The sequence below is a fragment of the Pipistrellus hanaki genome (genome assembly GCF_964339955.1).
Source record: "Pipistrellus hanaki genome assembly, chromosome: 13".
Taxonomy (NCBI): domain Eukaryota; kingdom Metazoa; phylum Chordata; class Mammalia; order Chiroptera; family Vespertilionidae; genus Pipistrellus; species Pipistrellus hanaki.
Window position 1 is genome coordinate 60,131,070 of NC_140515.1, and position 10,785 is coordinate 60,141,854.

The 10,785-nt window shown below is 51.1% G+C and overlaps 1 protein-coding gene across 1 annotated transcript; it reads right to left on the minus strand.

Moving 5' to 3' along the window:
• Positions 1-1,339: 1,339 nt before the first annotated feature.
• Positions 1,340-4,516, minus strand: CRIPTO (cripto, EGF-CFC family member). Its single transcript, XM_084901693.1, has 4 exons — positions 4,043-4,516; positions 3,268-3,382; positions 3,086-3,195; positions 1,340-1,921 (listed from the first exon to the last, which is right to left on the minus strand). The coding sequence occupies exons 1-4, from the start codon at positions 4,296-4,298 to the stop codon at positions 1,806-1,808; spliced, it is 597 nt and encodes a 198-aa protein (XP_084757819.1). The 5' UTR covers positions 4,299-4,516; the 3' UTR covers positions 1,340-1,805.
• Positions 4,517-10,785: the final 6,269 nt, after the last annotated feature.

The window sequence follows — 10,785 nt, forward strand, 5'->3', positions numbered from 1 at the left end:
CCACACCTTGATCGTGAAATAACCAGAATGTGCCAGAAGACCTGGCAAAGTAATTTTGCTTCATGATGACGCACCATCACACACTTCAAAACCAGTTAGAGACACGTTAAAAGATCTTGCCTGGGAAGTACGAACCCACCCGCTGTATTCACCAGACCTTACTTTTTCAGATAACCACGTGTTCCCATCGATGGCACATGCACTTTCTAAGCAGCACTTCAAAACGTATGAAGAAGTGGAAATTTGGGTATCTGAATCATTTGCCTCAAAATAAGAAAAGTTCTATTGGGACGGTACCCACAGATTATTTGAAAGGTGGGGGAAATGTGTAGCTAATGATGGACATTACTTTGAATAAAGCACTTTAAAAATATTTTTATTGATGTGAGAGAGGAAGGGAGGAGATAGAAATATCAATAATGAGAATTATTGATCGGCTGCCTCCTGCACACCCTTACTGGGGATCAAGCCCACAACTTGGGCATATGGCTTTGGCCGGAATTTAACCCAGGATCCTTCAGTACATAGGCTTTATCCACTGATCCACACCAGCCAGGGCCTAAATAAAGCACTTTTGATTTTTCTCATGAAATTATCGTGTTTTCTTTGGGTTATAAAATCTTTATTATTAATTGGTTAATAGTTAACCTGCATTGTTAACTAGTTAATAATTAATCCACACTATTTTTAAAAATATATATTTTATTGATTTTTTACAGAGAGGAAGAGAGAGGGATAGAGAGCTAGAAACATCGATGAGAGAGAATCATCGATCAGCTGCCTCTTGCACACCCCCTACTGGGGATGTGCCCGCAACCAAGGTACATGCCCTTGACTGGAATTGAAGCTGGGACCTTTCAGTCCGCAGGCCGACGTTCTGTTCACTGAGTCAAACCGGTTTCGGCTAATCCACACTATTAACCAGTCAATAATTAATCCAAATTATTAACCAGTTAATTAATCCACATTATTAACTGTAATAATGCAGATGTTGGAGTCAGAGAAAACATAATTTCAAGAGAAACATCAAAAGTGCTTTATTCAAAGTAGTGTCCATTGCTAGTTACACATTTTCCCCACCTTTCAGGTAATTTGTGGATACTGTCCCATTCAGAAACCCATTCTTCTACTTCTTCCTATGTCTTGAAGTATGAAGACCAAGATTGTGGGCTGAATCCCCAGTAAGGGTGTGCAGGAGGCAGTCAATCAAAACAAGTGGTAATCTGAAGGAGCAATACAACAAAATAGCATACATATTAAAATCGCATATATCAACATATGTATAACTCCATCTATTGAAAAAAATCCGAATTATTAACCGGTACACCTCGTAAGTAGTTGGTTCAGGCAAATCTCTTTTATTGTGCTTCACAAACATTGTGGGTGTGTGTTTGTTTTTCTTACAAATTGAAGGTAATACCTCTTACCTGCTAGGATGACAACTCACAGAAGGTTCAAATGATGGCAAATAGTTTTCAGAAACAAAATATTTTAAATTAAGGTCTGTACGTTGTTTTAGACAGAACACCATTGCACACGCCATACACCACAATACAGTGTAAACATAACTGTGTGCACTGAGGACCAAGACATCGGTGTGACTCGCTTTATTCCGACGTTCGCTTCACTGCTGCGGCCTGGCACCACACGCGATATCGAAGCATTCCTGTCCCGTAAGGACTGTCAGGGGCCGTGATGGAACCCAGTCCCTACTTCAAGGCAGCTAGCAAGCAATCGGCTCCGGGACGGGGAGGCCGGCCTTGTCGGGGCGTGAAGTCCGTGACAAATGCTGCGCCGAAGGTCGGCTAATGCGAACTTCGCAAAGCGAGGCAGGTGCCACCCAGCAGGAGCGCGGTGCCTGCAGACGGCGTCGGTCCCGGGGCGCTGGCAGCCGCCAGGTGCTCATCCATCACGTGGCCATCTGCAAGGGGGGACGTTTGGTCACTAAAGGAAATCCCTCCGGCCGTCGGTCCTGCTGCCCACACACGTGGCAGATCAACATGAGCCTCAAGCCAGCTGGGCTCAATGTTTGCGTACAGGGTGCTCATGGGATCAACAGTACTGACCCCAGGAATCCAGACTCCGGCCAGATCTTTCCACAGACGCTGCCACAGGCCGACGGTGAGCCTGCCCTTCCCTGGACCTGTGCTCTCACCCGCCCCCCAAGCCGGTGACATCTCCCCTCGGTGGCAGGGTCAGCAGAACCTGGCGAGCCCCTGATAGCAAGGACACAGCATGTTTTGGGTTCCACGCTGCAGGAAGAACATACGGTCCTCACCCATCCAACCATTCACCTCTCACGACAAATGTCTGTCCTGGGCCCAGCATGCAGGGGTGCCAAAGGGAAAGACAGTCCCCGCCGGGATCGGGGGTGGTGGTGGGGTCCCCTCTTGTCCTCACACGAAGTAACCGCTTTTACCTACTTTGTGGACTGAATGTTTTCACTTTCTAACACCTGCAGGGGCAGAACTACGAGAGGCCTGGACCTGGGTGGGCCTGGAAACCCGGGCAGGTCAGTGGGGAGACCTCTCTCCTCATGTCCACCTTCGTGTCCTTGTCCTCAAGTCAATGCGAATCAACAAGGTGCAAGGGTCCTCAGACCAATGCCCAGGGGTCCGTGCAGGGACCTCTTAGGACCCATAAGTTCCTAAGGGACAAGAGTGGGACTGAGCCCCTGGTACAACTTAAGGGCAGAGTTGGAGCTGGGAGCCCCGCCCTGCTGCGCGGTGGCTCCTGACGGAGCTGTACCCCTGGAGACGGTCTGGGTCCCTCCGCCTGAAGGAGGCAAGGAACCCAGAAAGTCGCTCGGTGTTTGAAGAGGCCAAACCGTCCTGTTTATTTTCCTCACTAGATGGTCACGTGCCAGAAAGTGCCAGAGACTGGGAATGGCTCTCCACCCGAAAGGCAGCACAGCCAGCGACACCGAGGGCGAGAAGCCAAGGACCCTGAGTCACCCTCCCATCCGCAGTCCTCCATACTTTCACCGGCAGAACTCGGCTGCCAGTCCAGCCAGCCTCGAGGTCCGACGAGAGACCTCTCTGGCTCAGTGCCCACAGCGCGACCACCCGAAGGCAACGCCACTCACCGCAGCCCGGCAGGAACGTCTGGGGGAAGCAGCGCAGCTGGCCGCGCCAGCACTTGCACAGGGAGCACTTCCGGGGCAGCCAGGTGTCGTGGGGCACGGACCCGCAGCTCCTGGAGGAGCGGACAGGCGACACACTCACCTTTAAATCCTCCCGCCCCCCGCACCCCCACTCCACGGCTTACTCTCTGTGCTTGTTGTGCTCACAGTTCCGTCCATAGAAGGAGGGAGGGCAGGCACAGAAGGACCCCAGCATGCAGGTCCCTCCGTTCAGGCAGCAGGTCCTGTTGAGCTCCTTACCTGAAAGAGGAGAGATGGCTGAGCGGGTGGAGGGATGGGAGAGCCCAGCTTCTGTGAGCAAAGGTCAGTGCAGCCCCAAGGACGTGGACTCCTTGGTCCCCGACAGAAAGCGTGGGCACATGTTGAAACATTACAAGTCTCAAGAATAAGACTGGTTTTTCATGTTCCCTTTGTTACCCATGCCTTTGAGAAGATAACTCTTTATAGATTTAAGAGAGGAAGGGAGAGAGAGAGAGAAACATCAATGATGAGAGAAAATCATTGATCGTCCGCTCCTGCACACCCCACACTGGGGATGGAGCCCACAACCTGGGCCTGTGACCAGTGTACTGACGACCGGGAATCAAATGCTCATAGGTCGTCAGTTCACTGGTCAATGCTCAACCCCTGAGCTCCCTGCTGGGCAGCAGAGAACTCTTGTTCATGCAGAGGCAGTGGTGGTTCCCAGGTCCCCAGCGTGAAGTGGAATCAGGCGGAGGAAACTCCAGGGACGCCAAGTGCACACACAATGCCCGTCTTCCCTCCACAGTGAAACTGTCCCTGCACCCGCCCGCTCCAGACGCAGGTGCCCACGCTCGAGGGGGGAAGAGCTCAAGGACAGGAGACGGGAGAAGGACCGGTGTGACCTCCCCACGCGGAGACCGAGGCAGGCGCTCTTACTGTCCTGGGTTCTCATGGGTGGCACCCCCTGGAGAGGCCAGTGACGAATCGCAGGCTCCTCCTGGGGCCGGAGGCTGCCCACTCGGACCGCCAGGCCTCCCGGTGAGGGACGTCCATGGTGGCCCAGCCCTAAGGACAAAACCAACTCGTGGAGCCCGTGCCTGGGCGTGTCCGACTGCTGGTGACCCAAGAACCAAAGTCTCTCACCAGCAACCAACTGCAGCTCCAACGCTCTGGAAAGGGCCAGGATCAGCATCAGCCTGGGAAGGGGAGTCAGAGTCAGCAACACAAAGCGAAGGAAGGCTCTGCGTTCACACTGGGGCTCCCCAAGGACAGACCCAGACCAGGAGGGGCCTCCGGACTGGCACCTCCTCCCACCCGCCCTTCCCTGTGAAACACGGAGTCACTAACAGCCGAAAGAAGCCTGAGGAGAACGGCCAACAGCCATCTCTGTCCCACAGGCGCTCCGACTTCCCGGGCCGCCTGCACAGGCCCTTCAGTGAATGGGGTGAATCTCTGACCACCCACTTCACAGGCTTTCCTCCTTCACATGATTTTCACGTACGACCTTTCCTGTGTCACTGACAAAACCACGTTTTGCTGACTATTTCACTAAACCAATCATTTGAAACGTTTTCAGGTTAAAAACATTTCCCGTTATTCTCTTTTGCTCCCTGTGCTTTTGAAAATATTGAATCTTTGTCTTTCATCTTCTTGGGAGCAGATTTTTAATTTGGTTGCAACTTTGACCGTTTCTCACACACGAGTCGCAGCAGCGCCCGGTCCCGGTGGGAAGTCTTGGAGGCAGGGCCTCGGGAGGCAGCGCGCTGGCAGCTCTGAAGGTTTGAGCAAACGGGGCCGGACCAGGGCTCGGCACCACGTCCTAAGCTGTGAGCTCTGGTCACAGTCACAGCACAGGGGCTCGTACCTGGAGGGGAGTCTCTCCATCTCGCGCCCACAGCTCCCAACAGCTCGGGGGGACGTTAGCTCGGCTTCAGTTCAGTCCTTGTCAAAGGAACACATCGGTTTACTGACATGGAAATGGGAACTTAAAAATAACAATATCCCGGGTGAGAAACAGGCGCTCCCCAGGTCCTAGCAGCCGAGCCAGGACGCCTGGGGGAACCATGTTGGAGGTGGGGGCTCAGTCTGGGCTGGTGGGGAGGGGGGAACCCCACAGTTACCCCGCTAAAGCTCCCCACGGAGGCGATGGGCAGAACAGACACCTGAACAAAGCGAGTGGAAAAGGCGGATCTTGTAAAACGGGGGACCCCCGGCCCAATGTCTACGAGCTGTGGGTTGAAACACCAGGTTCACTTTTCTGGGGGGAAAAGGCAAACCAATCACACCAGCCAGCGGGCGATCCAGGTTGAAGAGCCGTGGAAAGTCACTGCTCTGATCAGGAAATCCTAAACACCGGGTGCGGGGACTCAAGGAGTTTGGTCTTTCATCGACAAGTTCTAATCCTGGAATTCACCGTCGTCTTTGTTTCCGGGAAAGGTGTGGAGCCCGGCGCCCTGCAGCGGGCGTACTGGGGCGCAGTGGGAGTTAGTTGGGGGTGGGTGGGGGATGGGGGGCCGGAAGCTGGCAAAGGAGCCACAAGTTCAGAGTCAGGTGGGCCCAGAGGGGGTCCAGCCACAGGGAGGCTGATGCTTCCAGGACGGATCCAACGGGGCTGGAGGGGGCTTCCAGAACCTGAACCGGTACCTGGCAAAGGCTGCCCCATCTCAGGGGAGGGGTGACCCCGAGTCTGGCTGGGGGATGCAGCCCCAGCAGGCCCCTCGTCGAGGCCTCAGGTGCGAGGGCGGAAGGCAGTGGTCCCTAGCAGACAGGGTCTGGTCAGTGTCCGGCAGGAGGGCTCTGGTGTGTGAGGGGCCAGGTGTTTGCTGTGGGCTGGGGACCCCAGGCCATTCACTGACCGGGTATTTAATGCGTTCACTCTGTCCCTGTCTAGCTGGGCCCTGGGGACTCGCAGTGCAGGGAGGGAGAAAGGAACTGAGCCTCTGAGGGGGGAATTGGCTGGTGACTTCAGAGTGACTGCTGGACACCTGCTCGGTCACGGCTGGGACGACAGAGGCCATCCAGCCTCCAGCCAGTGAGTTCTGTGTGCCTGAGACCACAGAGCATCTGGCATGGGGTTTGGAGACACTGTGGAATTGGGGGGTGGGGTCCCCAGTCCCAGGCAGCCGGCCTCCTCCCAGCAGATGCTCTTGGCCTCGGGAGCTTTTGCGTCACCCTCAGAGGTGTGCATTAAACACTGGCCAGGAGATAGAGTTTATGTGAAATCGCACAAGTAATCATTTGGCTTAAAACCACCCACCCAACTAAGAACAGCCAAACCAACAACATCACAGTCTAAAGACAGACTTCCCACGTCTAAGAGTCGAGGAAGAAAACACATTTGGAAATGGGATAGACGTTAGCTTGGTCGAGGACACAGAGAGTTAAACCCCAACCAAAGAGTTAGCCACAAGGACAGCCACCGCAGCACAGTGGTGAGGTGTTCAGGTACGAGGCTACTGTTATCCTAAACTCCTGGGACGCATCGGGTCTTACCTGTCCTTGTTCCCGAACATTCAGACCGGCTGGGCTGGGGAGTCCCTCCAGCACGGACGGCGGGGCCTCTGACCCCACCCCCTCAGCACCCAACAGCTCGGGACGAAACCTCGCCCATTCATTAACAAGTTAATGACTTTCTGTTCTCACCAATGAATTTAAACAGCAACTGGAAACCTGGTCTGCATTTGCCACCCGTCAGGGTGCTGGGGCTTAGAAGAACGCGTTTTTGCTCTCGCAAATTTGCAATCTCAGCGGGGGAGACAAGTACCTTGAAAATCCGGTCCCTTGAAAGCTGCGTTGTCCTGTGACCTGGGTGGGAGGAAGAAAGGCTTGGGAGAGGACTGCATACGTGTGAGTGGGAGAGCGTGTGGTAGGAATCTCTCTACAGACACATCACCAATGATCTCATCGGTGAAGGGACAGCTGGTGTGCTTCTGCATTTCGCAGCAGCCATGCATCCTGGTGAGTGCTGAGAGGACACAGGCTGGCACATCTCTAGCCCTGGAGTCACTTGGTGAAAAGGCGAACCTGTCCAAGCTAATTTTCCTCCCTTTCTTCCCTTGTTCCCGTGTCTTTGGGTCAGTGCCCCTCACCCCTGTGCTGTCCAAGGGTCAACTGCCTTTCTTTGTCTACGACTTGGCAGGAAGCTTTTAGAGGAACTTGAACTGGCTTGTTTTTGGAGACCCAGCCAGGCCATTAGCTCTGGGAAGCCCTTCCTGCCCTGAGCCAGGAATTCCAACAGAGAGGAAAGAGAAGCAACTCCAAGAAGCCGAAGCAACGCCACCTCAGGGCCCTTGTTCAGGGGCTCATCGAGGAAGGAGGAAGGAACCAAGCTCCCCTTGGTGCCCTCACTGGACATCAAGGCGAGGGCAGGAAAGGTCTGACTTAGCGTTTTAGACGTGGCTCTGGTTTAGAATTCTTCCTCACTAAAATTTTTCCCCTTCCAACCAAATTCAACAAATATTTACTCCCAGCTCCTCTGGGGAGACAGAGTTCTCCCTCCTCCTGCCTCCCAGATAAGACAAGCCCAGTAATCTAGGCCAAGTGCCATTTAAATGTTATCAAAGAGCTGCTAATTGGGAGAGGGCAGTCACTTCCTGATTCTGAGGCCAAAGGCCCCTGCAGACAGATGGATGGGCAGACGGACTCCCAGGAGTGAGTCTTGGGGAGGTGGGCGGTGGTGGGGTGGGGGGGAGGGGGTTCCCTTTGGTCCCACAAGACCTGGAGAATCTCCTTGAAAGTGCCTCCTAAGTGATCTCGCCTGTGTTTACTTCCAGGCATTCTTCCCAGTTCTTCCCCGGCGTGAAGTGAATTGAATGCAAGTGGAGGGCGGGGAGGGGAGGGCCTGAGTCAGAAAGGAAGGAAAGTGCTCTGGTGAGAACGCTTCTGAGGGCCAAAGGTCCCGGGCGCCGAGAGGAGAGCCCCGCCCTGCAGACCGCACTGCCAGGCTGGACTCCTGAGCTCCGGGCACTGTGAGCTAATAAATGGTGACAACTAACTTTGGGGGGTTTCACAGCGGTATAAAGTGAAAACTAATCCTTAAAAACATTCGTGTGAGATAATTGTAAGGTTTGAGGCGCAGGAAACTGACCACCAAGGAATTTTAAAGTAAAGTTTATTCCCCAGTAATGAGCAGGATTCATTTCCTCCGTAGAGAAATCAGAATTGAAGGAGTTGGGAGGGGGGAATAGACCGAGCTGGGCTGCCACCTGGACATGGAGGATCAGCAGCACGTGGCTGGTCTGGAGGTCTTTTTAAGGGGAGGAACAGGAGCGGGTTAGACCCAGGGCAGAACAGGAAGGGGTGGACTCCAGGACACTTTGGCAGGCGCTGATTGATGGCTCAATGTCTTGGAGATGTCTCTGTGACAGATGCCAGTAATGTCATAACTCCGCCCACCAGTTGGGAGGAGGAAGAACCTTATAATAATAAGGGCTACAGTTAATAAATTATTTCAAAGTGAGTACCATGAAACCACTACTCAGGTCAAGATGAAGATTATTATTAGAATCCCAGAAATCTACTTCCTGCCTTCTCACAACCATCAACCCCTCCCTCTTCCCCAAAGCTACTTTGCTGATTTCTAATTTCATAGGTTTATTTTTCTGTGGTTTTGAAACTTTATATGCTTTTTGCTCAAATTTATGTCAATCAGAGTCATCTATGGTGTTTGTGGAAGTTTGCTCATATTTATTGCCGTAGAGTATTCCACTGCATTGTACCTATTCAAAGGTTCATCGCTGTTTATTTATTTTTAATTATAGTTGATATACAATATTGTATTAGCTTTAGGTGTACAACATAGTGATTCAACATTTATGTACTTAACGAAGTTATCACAGTGAGTCTCATAGCCATCTGATCCCTTACATAGTTATATTATTGATTCCTTGTTCTATTCAACACCACTTATTGAAAAAAATTGTTCTCATATTACTGCTCTATGATACCCTTTTCATCGGGAATCAATTGATTGTGTGTGAGCTTGTGCTCTTATGCCTTATTCTGTCTGGTTGGTCTCCTTCTGCCAATACCCCTGTCTTAATTACTGTAGGGTCGCCGAAGAAGGCATAAAGAATTATGTTTACTGGTACTAGAGGCCTTATGCACGAAATTCATGCCAGAGCAGGCCTTCCTCCCCCTGGCTGTCCTCCAGCCGCTGGCAGGCACCCAGTACATAGGCTTCCCTCACAGCCCTGGCCTCGTCCAGAAGGTCATCTGGAAGGACATCCGGTCTACTTAGGATATTATTATTATATTATTTATTATTGCTTTTATTATTATAGATTGTTACATCTGCAAGCAGAAGGGCTGAGACCAAAATGGCATCAGCGGGGCAGAGTAGAGGGAGCTGGATATTTATGTCTCGTTAGGGTCAGGCGGGGCCAGGTGTAGGTGGTCACTGGGAACTGCGTGAGGTAGTTTACCGGGAGCCAAAGGCTGTTAATCATGAGACCTACAAGGAGAACAATAGGACCATTGCGGGAGGGGCAAGAGCCCTAAGCAGAGCAATAATGGAGCATAAGAATGTACCCAACAATTACTGTAACTTTATAATAGTCCTTGATATTTGACATAGCAAGTGCTCGACCCTTGTTATCTTGCCTATACTTGATCTTTTACATTTCCATATAGTTTTAAAATAAATTTCTAAATTTCCCCAAAGTCTGTTGAGATTTAGATTAAACTACATTGACTCTTCAAAGGGGAGCTGGAATGAACATTTGTATTACATTGAGCCTTGAAGTCCATGAAGATTTCTTCAGGTGTTCAGTTTCAATAATTTTTTTTTTTTAATATATTTTATTGATTTTACACAGAGAGGAATTGAGAGGGACAGAGAGTTAGAAACGTCGATGTGAGAGAAACACCGACCAGCTGCCTCCTGCACACTCCCCACTGGGGATGTGCCTGCAACCAAGGCACATGCCCTTGACCGGAATCGAACCTGGGACCCTTCAGTCCGCAGACCGACGCTCTACCACTGAGCCAAACTGGTCCCGGCAGTTTCAATAATTTTTATTGTTTTCTATGTAGAGGTTTATACAGTTTAGTTAGATTATTCCTAGATATTTTTTTTGTTTTAATATTAAATAAAATGGTATCTCTTACTTCCATTTTTGTGGTTGCAGATATTTATGTTGACCTTGTATCTAAATAACATTTGAAATTGTTCTATCAGTTTGCTAGAACCAATAACCAATACCACAGACCGAGTGGCTTAGACAACACTACCTCTTTTCTCACGGCTCTGAAGGCTGGAAGTCCAAGAGGAAGTTGTCCGCCAGTTTGGTTTCTTCTGAGGCCTCTCTCCTCGGCTTGCAGATGGCCACCTACTGCAGTGTCCTGAGCTGTCCTCTGTGTGTGTGTAGGTCTCTGTCCTTGTCTCTTCTTGTAAGAACCAATCATATTGGACTAGTATCTAATATTGACCTCATTTTGTCTTAATTTAAAGGTCCTATCTCCAACAGTTATTTCTGAGAGGTTACCACTTCAACATATAAATTTTGGGGTGATCCAATGTAGCCTATGAAATGTACCAAATCCCATAGTGTATCTGTAGACTCCTCTGGATGATCAACATAAGAGTCATATTACTGCTTGGCTGGTGTGGCTCCGTTGGTTGATCATCCTCCCTTGAACCAGGATGTTGCCAGTTCAATTCTTTGTCAGGACATATACCC